This window comes from Mobula birostris, chromosome 9 (assembly GCF_030028105.1).
Source record: "Mobula birostris isolate sMobBir1 chromosome 9, sMobBir1.hap1, whole genome shotgun sequence".
Taxonomy (NCBI): Eukaryota; Metazoa; Chordata; class Chondrichthyes; order Myliobatiformes; family Myliobatidae; genus Mobula; species Mobula birostris.
Genome location: NC_092378.1, coordinates 134,882,107 through 134,905,562, shown reverse-complemented (window position 1 = coordinate 134,905,562; position 23,456 = coordinate 134,882,107). Strand labels below are relative to the sequence as shown.

At 43.9% G+C, this 23,456-nt stretch overlaps 2 protein-coding genes across 2 annotated transcripts in view; one reads left to right on the top strand and one right to left on the bottom strand.

Moving 5' to 3' along the window:
- jmjd8 (jumonji domain containing 8) overlaps positions 1 to 5,760 on the top strand; it is a 63,315-nt gene extending 57,555 nt beyond the window's left edge. The window contains exon 9 of the mRNA XM_072268900.1: positions 5,688 to 5,760. Within this exon, the coding sequence (XP_072125001.1) occupies positions 5,688 to 5,747 (60 nt within the window). The 3' untranslated portion in view covers positions 5,748 to 5,760. The remainder of the gene's footprint in view (positions 1 to 5,687) is intronic.
- stub1 (STIP1 homology and U-Box containing protein 1) overlaps positions 1 to 23,456 on the bottom strand; it is a 51,406-nt gene that overhangs the window by 25,919 nt on the left and 2,031 nt on the right. The gene's annotated exons all lie outside the window — the stretch shown is intronic.

Sequence of the window (23,456 nt, the reverse complement as noted above, 5' to 3'; positions counted from 1 at the left end):
GGGGGTCCTTAATGATGGATGCCACCTTTTTGAGGCATCACTCTTTAAAGATGCCCTGGATACTATGGAGGCTTGTGCCCTTGATGGAGCTGACTTACGTTTACAGCTTATTTCGATCCTATGCAGTAGCCCCCTCACCCCGCCACACACACATGGTGAGGCAGCCAGTTAGAATGCTCTCCATGGTACATCTGTAGGAATTTGCAAGTGTCTTTGGCAACATACCAATTCTCCCCAAATGAAGTACTGCTGCTGTCAAGCCTTCTGTGTGATTACATCAATATGTTGGGCCTAGGATACCGCAACTTCTCAGAGATGTTGACATCCAAGAACTTGAAGCAGCTCACCCTTCTCCTGATGAGGACTGTTGTGTGTTCCTTGACTTCCCTTTCTTGAAGTCCACAATCAACTCCTTGGTTGTACTGACGTGAAGTTCAAGATTGTTGCTGAGACACCACTCAACCAGATGATCTATCTTACTCCAGTACACCTCCTCGTCACCATCTGAAATCCTGCCAACAATAGTTGTGTCATTTGAAAATTTATAGATGGCATTTGAACTATGCTTTGCCACACAATAGTAGGTATCATCAGTGTTGATTGTCAGCAAGATGTTACTTCTGATCCAGTGAAGAAGTCAACGATCCAGTTGCAGAAGAAAGTACAGAGGACCAGGTTTTAGAGCTTGTTGACTACAGCTAAGGGTATGATTATGTTGAATGCCGAGGTGTATTCAAGAAACAGCAGCCTGATAGAGGCATAACTATTATCTAGGTGACCCAAGGCCACTTGAAGAGCCAGTAAGACTACTTCCGTTGTAGACCTATTGTGGCGATAGGCAAATTGCAGCATATCCATGTTCTTGCATAGGCAGGAGTTGATTCTAGCCATGAACAACCTCTCAAAGCACTTCATCACAGTAGATATGAGTGCTACTGGGCTACAGTTGTTGAGGCAGCTTAACCCTGCTCTTCTTGGACACCAGAATGATTGTCGCCCTTTTGAAGAAGATGGGAACCTCTGACTGCAGCAGAGGTTGAAGATGTCTCTCCCCCCAGATGGTTGCACAGGTTTTCAGAACCCTACCAGCTAGATTATCAGGCCCTGAAGCCTTGTAAAGGTTCACCCTCTTGAAAGATGTTCTGACATCAGGCTCTGAGACAGAGATCACAGGGTCACCAGATGCTGCAAGGATTCGCACGGGTGTAGTTTTATTCTCCCTTTCAAAGCATGTATAAAAGGCATTGAACTCATTTGAGAATGAGCATCACAGCCGTTCATAATGTTATGACTCGCTTTGTAAGAAGTAATGTCCTACAAGCCTACTAGAGCTGACGTGCATCCAATTCAGACTCTAACCTCAATTGGTTTTCATTCTTAAAATAACCTTTCATAGGTCGTACACAAAATGCTTGAGGAACTCAGCAGGCCAGGCTGCACTTATGGAAAAGAGTGCAGCTGATGTTTCCGGCCGAGACCCTTCAGCAGGATTTCCAGCATCTGCAGATCTTCTCTTGTTTTTTTATAGGTTGTACCTGGACTTCTTGTATAGTTCTGGATCACTGTTCTTGAATGTCATAGCCCTCAGCAGAACATGAATCTCCTGGTTCATCCATGGCTTTTGGCTTGGGTATGTCCAGCATGATCTCGAAGGTGCGAACTCATCCACATAGGTCTTGATGAAGTCAGTGACAACTGTGGTGTATTCAATCAGACTCGGAAGATATATCACTGAATAATGTCCAGTCTGCCGATTCAAAGCAGAGCTTCTCTGCTTTCCTTGACCATGCCTCCTTAGTCCTCACCAATGACGCTGAGGTCTATAGTTTCTGCTTATACGCTGGGAGTAGAAGCCAGGTGATTGGACTTTTCTAAGTGCGGGTGTAGGGTGGCATGGCAAGCATTCCTGATGGTGGAATAACAGTGGTCGAGTGTGTTGGCACCTATGGTTCCACAGGTGAGATCATGATGGTTCTTGTTCAGAAACTTTAAACTTGCCTAGTTTAAATCTTCTGCAATTTGACAAGGTACCACACAAGGCTGCTTAAACCATGAGCCCATGGTATTACAGGAAAGATTCTAGCATGGATAAAGCTGTGGCTGGTTGGCAGAAGGCAAACAGTGGGACTAATGGGAGCCTTTTCTAACTGGCTGCTGGTGACTAGTGGCATTCCACAGGGGCCTGTGTTGGGCCCAATTCTTTTTACGTTATATGTCAAGGATTTGGATGATGGAATTGATGGCTTTGTGGCAAAGTTTGCAGACGATATGAAGATAGGTGGAGGAGCTGCTAGTTTTGAGGAAGTACAAAGGCTACAGAAGGACTTGGACGGATTAGGAGAATGAACAAAGAAATGGAAGATGGAATACATTGTCCAGAAGTGTAAGGTCATTCACTTTGTAGAAAAAATTAATGTGTTGACTATTTTCTAAATGGAGAGCAAATACAAAAAACTGAGACGCAAAGGGACTTGGGAGTCCTTGTGTGGGATTCCCTAATGGGTAATTTGCAGGTTGAGTCTGTGGCGAGGAAAGCAAATGCAATGTTTCAACAGGACGAGAATATAAAAGCAAGGATATAATGTCGAAACTTTATAAGTGTGGCCTCATTTGTTGTATTGTGAGCATGTTTGGCCCCATATCTTAGAAGGAATGTGCTGAAACTAGAGAAGGTTCAAAGGAAGTTCACGAAAATGATTCCAGGATTGAATGGCTTGTCATACAAGAGTGTTTGATGGTTCTGGGCCTATATTCACTAGAATTCAGAAGAATGAGGATTGACCTCATTGAAACCTATCGAATGGTGAAAGGCCTTGATAGAGTGGATGAGGAGAGGATGTTTCCTATGGTGGGAGAGTCTAAGACCACAGGACACTGCCTCAGAATAGAGGGGCATACTTTTAGAATGGAGGGGAGGAGGAATTTCTTTAGCCAGAGGGTGGTGAATCTGTGGAAATCTTTGCCACAGGCAGCTGTGGAGGCCAAGTCTTTATGTATATTTAAGACAGAGGTTGACAGATTCTTGTTTGGTCAGGGCATGAAGGGATAAGGGGAGAAGGCAGGAGGTTGGGGCTGGGAGAAAAACTGGATCAGCCATGATGATATGGCAGAGCAGACTCGATGGGCCAAATGGCCTAATTCTGCTCCTATATCTTATGGTCTTACTACAATGATAGGAAAGGTATCGGGTTGCGCAGTTTCGTGCCTGCTGATTATGTTGTTCAGCTCCTCCAGTGCCTGCCAGATGTTGGCCTGAGGTGGAAGGTACACTGCTACCAGGATGATAGCGGAAAGCTCCAACAAACAAAACGAGCCGATAAAATGGATGATATCTGACCACTAGATATTCCAGATCATGTGAGCAGGACTGCGGCAGAACTGCTACGTCTGTACATCGAGTTAATCATAAAGCAGATTTTACCTCCTCTATCTTTAAAGGTTTGAGCTGTCCTTTGTTTATGGAGAACGGTGAAGCCATTGGGCTACAGGGTGTCCAGGCCAGAATGTTGTTTCTTGGAGCATAGGAGACTCAAATGTAATATAATAACCTGCATGATATCATAAAAGCATAGGGTGAATGCGTAAACTTTCTCCATGGCAAGTGATATAAAAACTAGAGGGACACACAAAGTTGCTGGTGAACGCAGCAGGCCAGGCAGCATCTATAGGAAGAAGTACAGTCGACGTTTCGGACCGAGACCCTTTGTCAGGACTGGTCTCGGCCCGAAACATCGACTGTACCTCTTCCTATAGATGCTGCCTGGCCTGCTGCGTTCACCAGCAACTTTGATGTGTGTTGCTTGAATTTCCAGCATCTGCAGAATTCCTCGTGTTTGCAAAAACTAGAGGGCATAGGTTTAAGGCGAGAGGAGAAAGATTTGGAAGAGAGCCGAGGGACAACTTTAACAAGCAGAAAGCAGTACATTTATGAATGAGTTGCAAGAGGAAGTGGTTGAGGAAGGTACAACAACATTTGAAAGACAATTGGACAGCTAAGTTATGTGCCAAATGTGGGCAAATGGGATTAGCTCAGATGGACATTTTGACTGGCGTGGACATCTCCGGCAGAAGGTCCCATTTTTTGTTATATTACTCTATGACTCTGACAAACATGAAAATCAGACCAACCACAAAAGCTGAACACTTTGGCTCACCACTTGGTTTTCGAAAAATCTCTATGATGAAATAATCTCCACTTTATGGGAACAGGGGATACTGAATGCCATTCAGGATAGGTAACTCATGACTCATCACAGTCAATGTTACAACAAAATCCACCAGTTATGGTCTCTATTTATATCTTTAATACAGAAGGTGATCCCATCACGTTTCAGCAAGTTCTGTGATTTATGAATAGCAGAAAATACTAGAAGCACTCACAAGTCTGACATGCCTTGTACTTTCATCAATTTAGTGAACCAGATTTGTTTTTAAATTTGTTTTTGATGCTTTCAGAATGTTTCCAGTTTGCCTCTATATTTATTTATTCATTCATTCCTTTTCTCCCCCCCACACCCCTTATGGGTGGTGTATGTGTTATGTTTTCCCCCAATCCTGTGTTCTCTATCAGAGACTTGGGAACTTGAGGGTTTGGTGCAGTATCCTTGCTATTCCTAGTAATGCGCTCTTCTGGACCGAGATCTCACATTTTGTTCTTGGGATTTGTTGGAGCCACTCTCCCAGTCCAGGTGTCACAGCTCCAAGTGTTCCTATCACCACTGGGATTACTTTGGCTCTCACCTTCCACACTGGACACCAGATTGGCCAACACGGAGTTAAAAAATAAATGGTTTATGTGTATATGTGTGTACACACACACACACACACAAAAACATTAACTATCCTTTAAAAGAAAATTCTAGATGAACTTTTGGAGATTTGAGTGCAGAGCTTTCATTAAAAAGTAGAATATTATCATATGATGGATAAAATATTACTTCACTTGAAAATACAGACTGTCCCCAGAACATGAATATCCTATTTATGTACAGTCCATACACATGAAAGAGCATTTGGAGGACAACCAGCATGGATTTGCTGGCTACTATAGGGCTACAGGCATCTTTTGCTGCCTAGCAGTTTGGTTGACACCCACATTTCCAACTTGCAAACTGTTCAGATTGCAAATAGCTCACAGGATCAGAGCCCTTCAACAACCGGGAGATGACCGCATACTTTTGCTCTAAAAAAAGAGATCCATTCCGCTGAGATCTTCATGGATTTTAAATTCATGGCAGCAGCAGGTGGTTATACTGAATCATGTTGCAGAAGCAAGCTATCTTTCATAAAGGGACATATGGCTTTTCATCAAAGGACACAAACTTCTGACATCAGAGAGTAAACCAAGTAAGCGCAGCTGATGTTAGATGTAACAAACAGGCTATATTCACTTGCATGACACAACCAACACATGAATCACCAGTCTGTATTTCATAGTTTCATAACTACACTCATTAACATGGAAGAATTACGACTGGAATATCTCCCCTAAACAAAAATAATAAAAAACTAATTTAAATCACCCATGTCTATGAAATTTAATAAAGTTATGAATTTTATTCATGTCATCCTAAAGCCAACATAATGAATTTGACATTGACATTATATTAGAAACAGCATCTAAATGCATACACTACCAACTCCCACAAAGAGCAACATAATAATGACCATGTAATTCTCTTTTTTAGACAGTCATTAAGGGAGATATATTGGCCAGGCCAACAAGTGCAATTGAGTCTTTCAAATGAGCCAGAAGAGAATGAACTGACGTGGAATTGGCAGCTCAGCTGTAGGGAAGGACTGCCAATACTCCTGGAATCCCAATTTGGATTTTTGTCCTTAGACATTCTGAGTGGAAACTGCATCAATGAGACTTCTGACTCAGGAGCAAGGTGTTTTTCAACTGAATCATGACTCACACATAAAGCAATAAAAGTTTTGTTTCTGGGACACCTTCTGGGGCGACGAAGGTCAGCAACTGGATTGGCGCTGTCCGATCCTGGTCGGCAATCGCTCTTTATGGAAGGATTGAGTTCATCCGGCTGCTCTCCTCGAATGCCGACAAAATGACATCCCCGATAGCCTGAGATTTATGTGATTTTTGGACTGTGTATTGGTTTCCTTCAGTTTTTTGGTGTTTTCTTTCTAGTGGCCGATTGGCAGGTGGGTGATCTGTTAAGTTTTTGTGTGTGAGGGGGTGGTTGGGGGTTTCGATGCCGCTGTTGCTGTTCTCTTCTGCGAGTGGGGGGGGGGGATTATTATTGTTGCTGTTTTTTTCTGCGGGGGAGGGGTGGGGATTTGATGATATTGTCGCTGTTTTCTTTCTGCGGGGGGGAGGAGGGGATTTTAGGATCTACGAGTTTTGTTTCTTTTCCTTTTCGTGCCAATGCTGGGGGAGTTGATGTCTTTTCCTTCATCAACTCCCATGGTCTTTCTGTATTTCATGGCTACCTGGAGAAGACAAACATCAGAGTTGTATTCTACATGCATGTTTTGACAATAAAATGAACTTTTGAACCTTCCCAAAGTACTTCTACTTTTTAAATAGTAGCAAATAACTTCCTTCCACAACTACGTAAAGTGGTGATGCTGATGGAGGATACTTAATCACTGAACTTCACTCATTCCAGCACTGAACTGCTTCTACAACCAATGGAGTCACTTTAATGGACTCTACAACTCATGGTCTTGATATTTATTGCTCATTCATTTATTTATTTATTCGCTGTTCCTTTTCACACCTTGTGGCACATCAGGCAGCATTTTGCCATTTCCATAGCATTTGGCTGTTTTCTTTAAAATGAGGCCGAGTTGCTAGCTCAAGGCTCAACCGAGTACAGATGGAAAATATGCAAGGAGCCTGTTGGATTCGAATTCGGGACCATTCACTTCAGAGTCCAGTGCTGATGCCACGGCCAGCTTTATTTATTTATTAATATTTTGGGTTTTCTTTCTGTTTTTGTATTGCATAGTTTGTTGTTTGTCTGTCTTTGTTGTGTTAAGTTTTTCATTGATTCTATTGTTTGTCTTCGTATTTACTGTGACTGTCTGCAAGAAAACGAATCTCCAGGGTCATGGATGGTGACACACGTGTACCTTGCTAATAAGTTTACTTTGAACTTTGATATTTCATGATTCATTTTAGGGCAGATCTCAGGGAGGCACATTATCAGAGCAGCCTCTGCTTAGATAGTACGGATTAGGAACAGGAACCGAGGAGAAAAGTAAATGACAGTTCTCATACCAAAATGGAAAAAAAAATTATCTGTAAACTAAATAATCTGAAAGGGCTTCAGGCACAGGATTATCGTCAATATCCTCTGCATACTTGTTTAATTTCTATGTGTAGGAACACAAGGGTCAGGAATTGACCAGTCAGTTCACAAATGGTTCCAACGTGAACACAATTGATCAGTCTATTAACCAAATCTCTTTTGATTCTGTTGACATTCAGATCCTTGTCAAACAAAAATCCCAGTAATATACTTAGAGGCACACTTACTGCCTCCAAAAAAAACTAATGCAGAAAATCTTGCGGCCAAGTTACTGTACGCAGGTCAATACTTGTTTGGTAATGGTGTCTAGTTCAAGTTATAAAGATTAAAAAATGTATCTCAGTGTTGATAATTGATATAATTGCTTTTGACAGTGTACGTAATACTCAAAAGTAACGTACCCAATGAGATCGACAGGTTCTGCAAATGTTGATAAGGCAGTCAATGGTCTGTAACTGGGTAGGTTAGCAACATGGAAAGCAGTCTAACTGAACCAACTTCCATCCTGTATATCAGGTAGATTAGTAACCTAGAAAGCATTCTAACTGAAACAATTTCCATCCTGTCCTACCATCCACTGTAAATATTTTGACGCTGAGTAAATTATTGTTTGTTGATTTCCACCTGTAACAGGGACACTCTCAAAAATTCAGTTCCTTCCTGACCTACCAATGTCAAAAAGTTTTCATATTTTTAAATCAAATCAATTTAATTATCATTCAACCATATAGAGATACAGCTGAACAAGACAGTGTTCCTCTGGGGTTAAGGTACAAAACATACAAAGGAGCAAGCATACATTCAAAATAGCAACTAACATAATTCTACATAGAAAGCAAAGAAGGATATTCACTCAAAAAAAACTATAACCTGGTTTTCTGCATTAATTACTCATAACATGTAGTCTGATCGTCATCAGTCACAATAATAGACAAACACAATCTGCCTAAACTAATAACACACAAACAATTTGTACTTCTCGTCAATACTGAGTACATTTAAACAATCACAGTCTAGGTTCAAAAGAAAGTATGTGAACCTCTGGGCTAATGCCTTCTACAAAAGCTATTTGGAGTCTGGTATTCCAATCAATGAGATGAGATTGGACGTGTGGGTTGTAGAGGTGCCCTGCCCTTTAAAAAAGATGCACAAAGTCAGTTTACTGACAGAGCCTGCTCTTCTCAATAATGATCTGTTTATGTGCACCATGCCTCGATCAAAACAACTTTTAGAGGACCTTAGAAGAAGAAGAATTGTAGAGATGCAGGAAGCTGGGAAAGAGTACAAATGCATTTCTAAAGATCTGAGTGTTCATCAGTCCACAGTAAGAGAAATTGTTTCCAGATGTAGGAAATTCATTACTGTTCCTACTCTCCCTAGGAATGGGCTTCCTGTAGAGATCACATCGAGAGCACAACATTCAATGCTGAAGGAGGTGAAAGAGAACCCAAGGGTAACAGCACAAGATCCGTGGAAATCTACAGAACTTGCCGAAGTCTCTGTTAATGAGTCCACTAGAAGAAGAACACTGAACAAGAATGGTGTTCATGGAAGGACACCACGGAGGAAACTACTGCTCTCCAAAAAAAAATGCTACACGTCTCAAGTTTGCAAAAATCACCTGGACGTTCCACAACGCTTCTGGGATAATGTTATGGAGAGAACTGAGACAAAAGCTGAACTTTCGGGCAGAAACGTTTGGAGGAAAAAGGGCACTGCACACCATCACCAAAACCTCATCGCAACTGTGAAGCATGGTGGAAGAGGCATCATGGTTTGGGGTTCCTTCGCTGCCTCAAGGCCTGGACAGCTTGCAATTGTTGAGGGAACAATGAATTCAAAATTGTATCAAGACACTTTGCAGGAGAATGACAGGGTAGTGGTCTGCCACCTGAAGCTTAATAGAAGTTGGATAACGCAACAAGACAATGATCCGAAACACAAGAGTATATCAACAACAGAATGCTTAAAAAGAAGAAAATTTGTGTTTTGAAATGGCCAAATCAGAATCCAGACCTTAACCCAACTGAGATGCTGTGGCATGACCTGACGAGGGCTATTCATACAAGGTATCCCAGAAACGTTAATGAACTGAAACAGTTTGTTTTATTGAGGAATGATCTAAAACTCCTCCTCACCTTTATGCAAGTCTGATCATCAGTTACAGGAAACATTTGTGGAGATTATTGCTGCTAAAGGAGGTTCTAAGTATAAGGGTTTACATACTATTTCCAACCTGGACTGTGAATGATTAAACAATGTGTGTTATAAAGACATGAAAAGTACAATTGTTTGTGTGTTATTAGTTTAGGAAGATTGAGTTCACTTATTATCGTGACTCAGATGAAGATCTGACCACATTTTAAGTAATTAATGCAGAAAACCAGGTAATTGCAAAGGGCTCGCAAACTTTTTCTTCCAACTGTATAGTCCAAGACCCCAAGTGACAATGCCCAGCAATCAATAGCACAGTCTCCCGGCAGTGCAGACGCGTGCAATCCAGCCTGCCATTCCACTGCTTGAACACGAGAGGGCAGCACCGACTGGAGAGCTAGACCCCAGCCGACCACAGACACCATGCTGTAGCGCTTCTGCATCTTCTCACTTGGTCTGCAGTAGCAGGCAAGCCCAATGTTCCGAGGCCTAGCCCATTACAACCTGTTGTGCCATCAGACGAGGATAACAGGCCTGCAGCAACTTACAGTGCAAGAGAGTCTTGTGGTCTTGCAATTGCAAGTGTAATGTCCAAGATAATCTCCCACAGGTATACTGCACACTGCCTTCACGCACCAACTTCGATGCTTCCGAGTAGCGGGCAGCAACATGGTCTGTAGCCAGGCCAGTGCCTCTGAGCCCAAATCAGCTCCTCCAACATCTCAACCAGCTACTCTGATCAACCAACAGCTCACTGGAATAGTCCTACAGTACCCAAAGTTCTTCATGTAAAATTGACTTTGGATCGTAAAAAAATTGCACCTTTTGGTTGGCCCCTGAGAGATTGCTGCATTCTCATGTGATCAGGAGGAAACAGAAAGAAAGAGAAACAGAAAGAGAAAGATACATGCACTTTGATAATAAATTTACTTTGAACTTGAATTATGTATCATTGTACTGTGATACCGTGTGCAAATGAGAGAAACTAAAGGCACTAGAAGATCTTCAAGTATAACCTAATGAGTGGCAATGGAGAAGCTCCATATAAAACACTCATTAAATGGATTGTTATTCTATCCACTCGAATTATGAAATTATTAGTTATCGCTTTTAAAGAGACAGTGATTTCAAAAAATGAACTGTTATGCTATGAACATGTAGTATTTATGAAAACAAATATGCAACAAATATTTACTTAAGCAAAAGATTTGTCAAGAACTTTAAGCCACTGTTCTGCATAATACAAATCTTTTTACTGTATTGATGACTGTAGTATTCTGAAAGTCATTGATACTGACTTACAGAATTGCTACCGCACCAAAGAAAGCTATTTGGCCCATGAATGTACATCATTCCAGCTCTATACAATACCAATCCAGCTTCTGCACTCCTTTACCCTCTCCTGCAAATTATTTCATTTCAGATATTTATCTAGCTCCATTTTCAATGCTAAAATGGAATCTTCTTTCATCACACCTAATACCAGCAATGCTCCCCAGACCCACTTTACCCACAATAGCTATGGCTCTTTTACCAATCACTTTAATTCAATTGCTTCTGCTCCTTAATCCTGGTGACATGGGATAAATTATACCCTTATATAGTTTTAATTATCAAGAATTGGGTAACATACTGTTTCATAGTTTTGTTTCATGTTCAACTGTAATCACTCAATTAACTTTATAATTTATACAGAAAGATAAATATTACACAGTATGGCTTTAATCTGACTTTAATTCTAAACACAAAAGAAATACCTAAAGCTTCTTAGAGCAAAGGCAATCAGAGCTGCCAAATACCAATACTCAGTCAAACGGGAAAACCAGTCTGAGCCTAGAAAGTCCTTCAGTCCATCACTAACTACAGCTGCAAGAAAAAGTTTGTGAAACCTTTGCAATTACCTGGTTTTCTGCAATGATTACTCAAAAAATGTGGTCTGGTCGTCATCAGTCACAATAATAGACAAACACAATCTAAACTAATAACATACAAACAATTGTACTTCTTCTCGTCAATACTGAGCACACCATTTAAACAATCACAACTAGGTTCAAAAAAGTATGTAAAGCTCTGGGGTAATGCTTTCTACAAGAGCTATTTGGAGTCAGGTGTTCCAATCAATGAGATGAAATTGGAGCAGTGGGTTGCAGAGTTGCCCAGCCTTTAAAAGAGACACACAAAGTCATCTACTGACAGAGCCTGCTCTTCTCAAAAATGATCTGTTTAGGCGCACCATGCCCCGATCAAAACAACTTTCAGAGGACCTTAGAAGAATTTTAAAGATGCATGAAGCTGGAAGAGGCTATGAAATTATTTCTAAAGACCTGAGTGTTCATCAGTCCACAATAAGAGAGATTGTCTCCAAAGGAAGAAATTCAGTACTATTGCTACTCTCCCTAGGAGTGGGTGTCCTGCAAAGATCACACTAAGAGCACAACGTGCAATGCTGAAGGAGGTGAAAAAGAACCCAAGGGTAACAGCAAAAAGACCTGAAGGTATCTCCAGAACTTTCTAAGGTCTCTGTTCATGTGTCCACTAGAAGAAAAGCACTGAACAAGAATGGTGTTCATGGAAGGACACCACGGAGGAAACTAATGCTCTCCCAAAAAAATCTTTGCTGCACGTTTTGTTTGCAAAGAGCACATGGATGTTCCAGAATGCTTCTGGGACAAAATTCTGTGGACAAATGAGACAAAAGTTTAGCATTTGGGCAGAAATGCACACTACATTTGGTGGAAAAAGGGCACTAGACACCAACACCAAAACCTCATCCCAACTGTAAAGCATGGTGGAAGAGGCATCATGGTTTGGGGCTGCTTTGCTGCGTCAAGTCTTGGACAGCTTGCAAATATTGCAGGAGCAATGAATCCAAAATTGTAACAGGACATTTTACAGGAGAATGTCAAGGTAGCGTTCTGTCACCTGAAGATTAATGGAAGTTGGGTGGTGCAACAAGACAATGATCTGAAACTCAAGAGCAAATCAACAACAGAATAGTTCAACAAGAAAAAAATTTGTGTTTTGAAATGGCCAAGTCAGAGTCCAGATCTTAACCCAATTGAGATGTGGTGGCATGACCAGAAGAGTGCTGTTCATGCAAGGCATCCCAGAAATAGTGATGAACTGAAAGAGTTTTGTATGGAGCAATGGTCTAAAATTCCTCCAAGCTGATGTGCAGAACCGATCAACAGTTACCGGAAACAACACACATCAAAGTTGCTGGTGAACGCAGCAGGCCAGGCAGCATCTCTAGGGAGAGGTACAGTCGACGTTTTAGGCCGAGACCTGTCAGTCCTGACGAAGGGTCTCGGCCTGAAACGTCAACTGTACCTCTTCCTAGAGATGCTGCCTGGCCTGCTGCGTTCACCAGCAACTTTGATGTGTGTTGCTTGAATTTCCAGCATCTGCAGAATTCCTGTTGTTTGAGTTATCGGAAACGTTTGGTTGAAGGTATTACTATACAAGGAAGACACACCAGTTACTGAAAGCAAAGGTTCACATACTTTTTTTTCCAACAAATACATGTAAATTCTCAATAAATAAATGAACAAATATAATTTTTTGTGTTATTTATTTAATTGGGTTTTCTATCTAGTTTTAGGACTTACATGAAGATCTAATCATATTTTAGGTCATAGTTATGCAGAAATAGAGAAAATTCTAAAGCGGTCAGAAACTTTTTAGCATCACTTCAGTCCATTACCAACTACAAAAAGAAGGCACCCCTGAACCGATGACTCCCTCTTTCCAAACCAGTTAAGCCAATTCTACTGCAGATTTGACTCACAGATCACACTTCAAAGATCCCCATGAGTACCTATTCAACCAGACCATCACCAATGCCTCACACCCTTTGCTGTAAAGGAAGAGGTGGTTGAAGAAGCTGTTCAAGAAGCAAACTACCAAGAAGGCTACTGGCCCCGACCGTCTCCCCTGCCTCTTACTTAAACACTATGCTAACCAGCTGTCTAGTCTTTTCAGACATTTTCAATCAGTCTCTCAGACTATGCACTGTTCCAGCACATTTCATGAAATCTGTTATTGTTCCAGTCTCTGAAAAAAATCAAAAATCACTTAACTCGGGTTCTCAACCTTTATTATGCCATGGACCAATACCAGCTGTACTCATATCAGTCATAAAGATTTTGAGAGGCTAATCAAGCCATTTCTCAAATCCATAACTCAAAATTTTCAAGATCTGCCGCAGTTTGCCTATAGATCTGTAGATGAAGCCATTAACATCTGGTCTTGACTTCACTCTGCAGCACCTCAATTCCCCAAGTACACGTCAGGATTTCCTTTGCTGATTTCAGTTCAGCCTTCAATACCATCACCCTTGAGCTTCTGCAAGAGAAACTCTCCAAACGTACCAGCTCCCATCTGCAGGAGGATGACAAACTTCCTCTATGACAGAAGGCAGTGTGAGAAACTAGGCAAGCACATCTTCACACCCCGTTCACTTAGCACTGGTGCACCCCGGGTGTGTCTTCTCTCCCCTTTCCTATTTTCTCTCTATACCAATGACCGTGTCTCCAGTGATCCATAAAGTCCGTGGATGACACCACTGACTAGTCAACAGAGGCCACAAACCAAGTACTACCAAGACGTAAACAAGATAGTGTCCTCGTGCAATAACAATAACTTGGAGCCCACTGCCCTCAAAACCATGATGCGTATCAACTTCCGGACAAATGAGTCTCCTCTCCACACACTCACCAACAACACTACAGTTAGCACCGTTTCGACATTCAGGTTCCTGGGGATCATTATTTGCCAGGACCTCATCCGGGAGAACCTTCAGAACAGAGGATGTACTTCTTGCAGCAGTTGGTAAAGTTACACCTTCCCCAGATCATAACGGTGCAATTCTACATGGCCATCATCGAGAGCATCCTCATTACTGTCTAGTTTGGTAGGGCATCCTCTCACAAAATGTGAAAGCTAAGTCAGATCAGCAGAAAATGGGATTGGCCTAATGGGTCGGAATGCTCTGGAGGTGGCTGCAATTCCGATTTCTGAGCCGTATTACTTTTGACTAAGAGAATAAATCCTATTTCACTAGTCAATCCACACAAGTATCTGGTCCCTCATCCCTGAGGTGTTTTTTTTTAAAAACGATTTAAAAATTTATTTTGCATCGATTCTAGACAGTACATATTTCTTAAAAAGTATTAGAAGTGGATACAATGTCCCTGAGCAGCCAAACCAGTGTTTTATTATGATTTTCTTGTTCTTTACACTAAATCCCCATTTATAAAACTCAATATATCATTTCTTGAAACCATTTTCTTAAACTGCCTTGCCAACATCAATGACCCTAGATTATTTTGTTCTTATATTCCTTTTGGAACTGTATCTACAGTTTATATTATTTGTATTTCCTAATAAAATGCAATACTTTGCATTTCTCACTATTAAATTTCAAATGCCAGCTAACTGTCCATTCCACCAAGCTGTCTATATCACCTGCTACTATGCAACAGATTTCAATTCTTTTAGACCAAGAGATTAAAGTGTACTTATTTCAACGTAAGGTGTGTTATGGGAAAGGCAGATGAACTCAAGAGACAGGTTTGTTGGTTAGAACTACAATGCTGTGGCCATTACAGAGGCTTGGTTAAGAAAAGGGCAGGAGTGGCAGCTCAGCGTTCCAGGGTTTAGGAGTTTCCAACGGGATAAAGGAGGATTTAAAAGAGCTGGGTGACTAGGGTGTATGTCACAGCTGCATTTTCAGCAGACGTCTTTGAGGGACCCTCCGGTGAGACAATCCAAGTAAATTGTGACTTCAATGTTCTCTGTATTAACTGAAACTTGATTAGTGTTAGAGCCTTAGATGAGGCAGGATTTGTTAAGTGGATCCAGGAAGGTGTCTTGAAACAGAATGACAATAATCCAACCAGTGAAGGGTCAGACTGGAGCAGACCTCGTACTGGGAAATGAGGCAAACCCGGTGAATAGAATCTCAATGGAAGAGCATTTTGTGCTCTTACTGTGATTACAAATCTAACTTTTCAGACAGTCATGGAAAAGAATAAGACTGGACCTTGGAGGAAAGTGGTAAATTTGGAGGGGGGGGGGGAGGCTAATTACAACTCCACTAGGTAAGAGCTAGGGAATATAGACAGGGAACAGCTATTTTTTTTTTAAGGCAAATCCATATACAACCAGTGGGAGTTGTTTAAAAATAATAATAGGCTGATCTCGAAGAATAACACAAATGGGATCCATAGAGACTTGTTAGGTTGGATTCAATATTGGGTTAGACATAGAAAAAAGAGTGTTTACGACTGAAATTTTGTCACCAGTGATGCTCTGCAGGATTCAGTATTGGGGACTCTGGTGTTTGTGATATATAATAAATAAACAAATAAATAAACTAGATAAAAATGAAACTGAACTAATTAGTAGGTTTGCATGAAAATTGGGAAGCTGTGGACAGGTGAAGAAGATTGTCAAAAGATACTGCAGGATATAGATCAATTGCAAATAAGGGCAGAGAACCGATAGATCGCGTTTAATCCAAGCAAATGTACCTTGAGAGGTCAAATGTAAGCAGAAACATGGAATTGGTAACATAGAATTATGACATGTTAGCCATTAGTGAGACTTGGTTCCAGGAAGCGTAGGCCTGGCAGCTCAATGATCCAGAGCTCTGTCGTTTTAGATGAGGAAATGGTAGAGACGGCAGGAAAAATGTCATGACAGTGCTCAGACAGGACAGACTGGAGAGCTCATCTACTGAGGCAATATGGGTAGAACTGAGGCTTAAGGAGGGGATGACAATGTTAATGGATTATATTACAGACCACCCAACTGTCTACAAGACTTCAAGGAGCAAATTTGTAGAGAAATTGCACACTGTTTCAAGAAACATTAAGTTTGTAATAGTAGCAACACACATCAAAGTTGCTGGTGAACGCAGCAGGCCAAGCAGCATCTGTAGGAAGAGGTGCAGTCGACGTTTCAGGCCAAGACCCTTCCTCCGGACTAACTGAAGGAAACGTGAGTAAGGGATTTGAAAGTTGGAGGGGAAGGGGGAGATCCAAAATGATAGAAGACAGGAGGGGGAGGGATAGAGCCAAGAGCTGGACAGGTGATAGGCAAAAGGGGATACGAGAGGATCATGGGACAGGAGGTCCGGGAAGAAAGACAAGGGGGGGGGGGACCCAGAGGATGGGCAAGAGGTATATTCAGAGGGACAGAGGGAGAAAAAGGAGAGCGAGAGAAGAAATGTGTGCATAAAAATGAGTAACAGATGGGGTATGAGGGGGAGGTGGGGCCTTAGCGGAAGTTAGAGAAGTCGATGTTCATGCCATCAGGTTGGAGGCTACCCAGACGGAATATAAGGTGTTGTTCCTCCAACCTGAGTGTGGCATCATCTTTACAGTAGAGGAGGCCGTGGATAGACATGTCAGAATGGGAATGGGATGTGGAATTAAAATGTGTGGCCACTGGGAGATCCTGCTTTCTCTGGCAGACAGAGCGTAGATGTTCAGCAAAGCGGTCTCCCAGTCTGCGTCGGGTCTCGCCAATATATAAAAGGCCACATCGAGAGCACCAGACGCAGTACATCACCCCAGTCGACTCACAGGTGAAGTGTAGCCTCACCTGGAAGGACTGTTTGGGGCCCTGAATGGTGGTAAGGGAGGAAGTGTAAGGGCATGTGTAGCACTTGTTCCGCTTACACGGCTAAGTGCTAGGAGGGAGATCAGTGGGGAGGGATGGGGGGGACGAATGGACAAGGGAGTTGCGTAGGGAGCGATCCCTGCGGAATGCAGGGGGGGGGGGGAGGGAAAGATGTGCTTAGTGGTGGGATCCCGTGTAATCGACTTCTCTAACTTCCACTAAGGCCCCACCTCCCCCTCGTACCCCATCTGTTACTCATTTTTATGCACACATTCTTTCTCTCACTCTCCTTTTTCTCCCTCTGTCCCTCTGAATATACCTCTTGCCCATCCTCTGGGTACCCCCCCCCGTCTTTCTTCCCGGACCTCCTGTCCCATGATCCTCTCCTATCCCCTTTTGCCTATCGCCTGTCCAGCTCTTGGCTCTATCCCTCCCCCTCCTGTCTTCTCCTATCATTTTGGATCTCCCCCTCCCCCTCCAACTTTCAAATCCCTTACTCACTCTTCCTTCATTTAGTCCTGACGAAGGGTCTCGGCCTGAAACGTCGACTGCACCTCTTCCTACAGATGCTGCTTGGCCTGCTGCGTTCACCAGCAACTTTGATGTGTGTTGCTTGAATTTCCAGCATCTGCAGAATTCCTGTTGTTTGCGTTTAAATTCACTACTGCGAAGCCTCTTCCGGTGATGCCTACACCGAAGAAGTTTAGATCCTCTCTTCGACGGGAGTTCAGTGAAACCATCTCTCACTGCTCCCCATCTGTAATTTCTTCGGCTCTTCAACTTTTCGACCACACTTTGACTCAGACTCGCTATCACAGCCATATATCCTTTCTTGGAACGTGCCTCCGTTACCAAGTTGGCCTTAGGATTCGTTTCCCAGCCTCTCAGTTTGGACCTTCTGAGGATCCCAGGTACTCACATTTTATTGACTCTGCCTCTCGCCGCTTCTCCCGTCAAGCTCTGAAGGCGACCCTCTCCGCCATGAGGAGGTACTTGGTGTCCCTATCCCAGACCCTTCCACACCTTCGGGACACTTTCTTCGCCGTCTGTAATGGTCCTACCCGTTATTTCATCCTCCGTCGGATTCACGCCTGCAATCGCCGTTTTTTTGACTTTGTCATGTTAGGCAAAGATCGCAAGATGCTACATCTACGGACTCCAGAGCCTGCCGGCCCCGACGCTAGCAGGCATGAACCTCAGATTGCGGCCCCTGCCATTGATCTCGCCGGCTCCAACACCTCAGGGCATATTCAAAACCCGGACTCCAACAACGACCATGGACACCTTCACAGTGATTGCGCAACCACCAACTGCGACTCCAGCCTTGAACTCCAGGCCGGGTCTTCAAGTGCTGCTATTGTGACTCCCGCCTCCCCTCCCCCCACCACCACTCGCGCAGCCCCATCTCCCTCATATCCCACCGTCAGCACCTGGGCCCTCAGAGGCTCCACCTTCCTCTCACCCCAACCCTCCCCTCTCCACTGACACCCCCAGCCTCCCCTCTCCCCCCTCTGATCCCAGCTGTCATCCGTGCTGGGTCTTTACCATCCCCTCCGACCTTCAACCGTCTGAGGCAGAACGCTCTGTCCTCAGTAAGGGCCTCATCTTTGTCCCCCTTCACCCACACCTCAGTGAGTTCTGTGTTGGCCATGATGCGGAACTCTTCTTCCGCCGTCTCTGTCTCCGAGCCTACTTCTTCGGCAAGGACTCTTCCACCCCCACCGATGACCCCTTCTCCCGTCTTCAGCCCTTCTCTTCTTCATGGACACCCTGCTCTGGTCTTCTGCCTGCTCTGGATCTCTTTATCGCTAACTGCCGACGGGACATCAACCGTCTCGACTTCACCGCACCTTGTTCCCATTCCAACCTCACTCCTTCAGAACGCTCTTCTCTCCACTCCCTCCGCACTAATCCTAACCTTATTATTAAACCCGCCGATAAGGGGGGTGCTGTTGTAGTCTGGCGTACTGACCTCTACCTTGCCGAGGCACAGCGACAACTCGCGGATACCTCCTCTTATTTACCCCTCGATCGTGACCCCACTAAGGAGCACCAGGCCATTGTCTCCCACACCATCACCGACTTTATCCGCTCAGGGGATCTCCCATCCACTGCTACCAACCTTTTAGTTCCCACACCCCGCACTTCCCGTTTCTACCTCCTACCCAAGATCCACAAACCTGCCTGTCCTGGCCGACCTATTGTCTCAGCTTGCTCCTGCCCCACCGAACTCATTTCTGCATACCTCGACACTGTTTTATCACCCCTTGTTCAATCCCTTCCGACCTACGTTCGTGACACTTCTCACGCTCTTAAACTTTTCGATGATTTTAAGTTCCCTGGCCCCCACCGCTTTATTTTCACCATGGATGTCCAGTCCTTATATACTTCCATCCCCCATCAGGAAGGTCTCAAAGCTCTACGCTTCTTTTTGGATTCCAGACCTAATCAGTTCCCCTCTACCACCACTCTGCTCCGTCTAGCGGAATTAGTCCTTACTCTTAATAATTTCTCCTTTGGCTCCTCCCACTTCCTCCAAACTAAAGGTGTAGCTATCGGCACCCGTATGGGTCCTAGCTATGCCTGCCTTTTTGTTGGGTTTGTGGAACAATCTATGTTCCGTGCCTATTCTGGTATCTGCCCCCCACTTTTCCTTCGCTACATCGACGACTGCATTGGCGCTGCTTCCTGCACGCATGCAGAACTCGTTGACTTTATTAACTTTGCCTCCAACTTTCACCCTGCCCTCAAGTTTACCTGGTCCATTTCCGACACCTCCCTCTCCTTCCTAGATCTTTCTGTCTCTGTCTCTGGAGACAGCTTATCCACTGATGTCTACTATAAGCCTACTGACTCTCACAGCTATCTAGACTATTCCTCTTCTCACCCTGTCTCTTGCAAAAACGCCATCCCCTTCTCGCAATTCCTCCATCTCCGCCGCATCTGCTCTCAGGATGAGGCTTTTCATTCTAGGACGAGGGAGATGTCTTCCTTTTTTAAAGAAAAGGGCTTCCCTTCCTCCACTATCAACTCTGCTCTTAAACGCATCTCCCCCATTTCACGTACATCTGCTCTCACTCCATCCTCCCGCCACCCCACTAGGAATAGGGTTCCCCTGGTCCTCACCTACCACCTCACCAGCTTCCCGGTCCAACATATTATTCTCCGTAACTTCCGCCACCTCCAACGAGATCCCACCACTAAGCACATCTTTCCCTCCCCCGCTCTCTCTGTATTCCGCAGAGATCGCTCCCTACACAACTCCCTTGTCCATTCGCCCCCCCCCCCATCCCTCCCCACTGATCTCCCTCCTGGCACTTATCCGTGTAAGCGGAACAAGTGCTACACATGCCCTTACACTTCCTCCCTTACCACCATTCAGGGCCCCAAACAGTCCTTCCAGGTGAGGCAACACTTCACCTGTGAGTCGACTGGGATGATATACTGCGTCCGGTGCTCCTGATGTGGCCTTTTATATATTGGCGAGACCCAACGCAGACTGGGAGACCACTTTGCTGAACATCTACGCTCTGTCCGCCAGAGAAAGCAGGATCTCCCAGTGGCCACACATTTTAATTCCACATCCCATTCCCATTCTGACATGTCTACCCACGGCCTCCTCTACTGTAAAGATGAAGCCACACTCAGGTTGGAGGAACAACACCTTATATTCCGTCTGGGTAGCCTCCAACCTGATGGCATGAACATCGACTTCTCTAACTTCCGCTAAGGCCCCACCTCCCCCTCGTACCCTATCTGTTACTCATTTTTATGCACACATTCTTTCTCTCACTCTCCTTTTTCTCCCTCTGTCCCTCTGAATATACCTCTTGCCCATCCTCTGGGTCACCCCCCGCCCCTGTCCTCCTTCCCGGATCTCCTGTCCAATGATCCTCTCGTATCCCTTTTGCCTATCACCTGTCCAGCTCTTGGCTCCATCCCTCCCCCTCCTGTCTTCTCCTATCATTTTGGATCTCCCCCTCCCCCTCCAACTTTCAAATCCCTTACTCACTCTTCCTTCAGTTAGTCCTGACGAAGGGTCTCGGCCTGAAACGTCGACTGCACCTCTTCCTACAGATGCTGCTTGGCCTGCTGCGTTCACCAGCAACTTTGATGTGTATTGCTTGAATTTCCAGCATTTGCAGAATTCCTGTTGTTTAGGTTGTAATAGTAGGTGACTTTAACTTTCCACATATTGACTGGGAGTCCCATACTGTAAAAGGGCTGGGTGGGAAAGTGCTTGTAAAATGTGTTCAAAAAAGTTGCCTTAATCAGTACATAGAAGTCCGAACTAGAGACAGTGTGATACTCGATCTCCTATTAGGGAATGAGGCAGGGCAAGTGACACTTTGGTAAAACATAGGGGAACACTTTGCATTTTCTGATCATTAGTTTCAGGTTAATTATGGAGAAGGATAGCTCTGGTGTTTGGGTTGAGATTCTAAATTGGAGAAAGGCCAATTTTGAAGGCATCACAAAGGATCTGGCAAGTGTGGATTGGGACAGGTTGTTTCCTGCCAAAGGAGTACTTGGTAAGCGGGAGGCCTTAAAAAGTTTAAATTTTGAGAGTAGAGATTGTATGTTCCTGTTAAAATAAAAGGCAAGGATAACAGTTTTTGGGAACCTTGGTTTAGGACAGAAATTGAGGCCCTGGTACAGGAAAAAGAAGTGCACAGCAGGTATTGGTAGGAAGGAGCAGATAAGGTACTTAAGGACTACAAGAAATGTAAGGGAATCAGGAGGGCTAAAAGAAGGCAGGAGGTTGTTCTAGTAGACAAGGTGAAGGAGAATCCCAAAGGCTTCTACAGATGTATTAAGAGCAAAGTGATAGAAAGGAACAGACACGAGGAAATCTGCAGATGCTGGAAATTCAAGCAACACACACAAAAAATGCTGGTGAACACAGCAGACCAGGCAGCATCTATAGGAAGAGGTACAGTCGACGTTTCAGGCCTGGTGAATGGTCCAGGCCCGTAACGTTGACTGTACCTCTTCCTATAGATGCTGCCTGGCCTGCTGCGTTCACCAGCATTTTTTGTGTATGTAGCAAGGAACAGAATTGGTCAGCTGAAAGATCAGAGCAGTCACCTACGCATGGAGTCAAGAGTTGGGGGAGATCGTAAATGGATTGTTTTGCATTTGTATTTAGTTGTGAGACAGACACAGAGTCTCACAAAGCTGCAATGAGGTCATGAACCACATACAGATTACAGAGGAGGTGTTTGCTGTCTTGAGGCAAATTAGGGTGAATAAATCCCCAGGGCCTGACCAGGTGTCCCCTCAGACCCTGTGGGAGACTAGTGCAGAAATTACAGGGGCCCTAGCAGAGATATTTAAAATGCCCTTAGCCATGGCTAAGGTGCCGGAGGATTGGAGGCTGGCTAATGTTGTTTGGTTCAGGAGAGTACAGGATAGTGAGCCTGACATCAGTAGTGGGCAAGGTATTGGAAGGTATTCTAAGGGACCACATACTAGACAGGGACTGATTAGGGATAGTCAACATGGCTTTGTGCATGATACGTTATGCCTAACAAATTTTACAGAGTTTTTCAAGGAAGGTACCAAGCAAGCTGATGAAGGCAAGACAGTGGATGTTCTCTATGTGGATTTGCAGAGCCTTTAAAAGGTCCTGCATGGGAGGTTGGTCAAGAAGATTCAGTGGCTTGTCATTCAAGAGGAGGTAGCAAACTGGATTAGATATTGGCTTTGCAGAAGAAGCCAGAGAGTGGTAGCAGATGGTTGCTTCTCCAGCCTGAGGCCTGTGATTCACGGATCGGTGTGCAGTCCGTTGCTGTTTGTCATCTATGTCAACATTCTGGATGATTACGTGATAAAATGGATTAGCAAATTTGCAGATGACACCAAGATTGAAAGTGTAACAAACAGTGAAGTAGACTGTTAAAGTTTGCAACGGGATCTGGAGCAGCTGGAAAAATGGGCTGAAAAATGGCAGATGAGATTTAATGCAGACAACTGTGAGGTTTTGCACTTTGGGAGGACCAACCAGAGTAGCACTTACACAGTGAGCACGGGGCCGCTGAGGAGTGCAGTAGAACAGACAGATCTGCGAATACAGATCAATAATCCCTTGAAAGTGGCATCACATGTAGACAGGGTTGTAAAGAAAGCCTTTGGCACGTTCACTTTTGGAAATCAATGTATGGAGTACAGGAGTTGGGATGTTATGTTGAAGTTGTATAAGATGCTGCTGGCCTAATTTAAAGAATTGTGAGCCATTTTAGTCACCTGCCTACAAGAAAGATGTCAATAAGATTGAAAGAGTGCAGAGAAAATTTACAAGGATATTGTCAAGCCTTGAGGATCTGAGGTATAGGGAAAGGTTGAACAGGTTAGGACTTTATTTCCCAGACTGTAGATGAATGAAGGGAGATTTGACAGAGA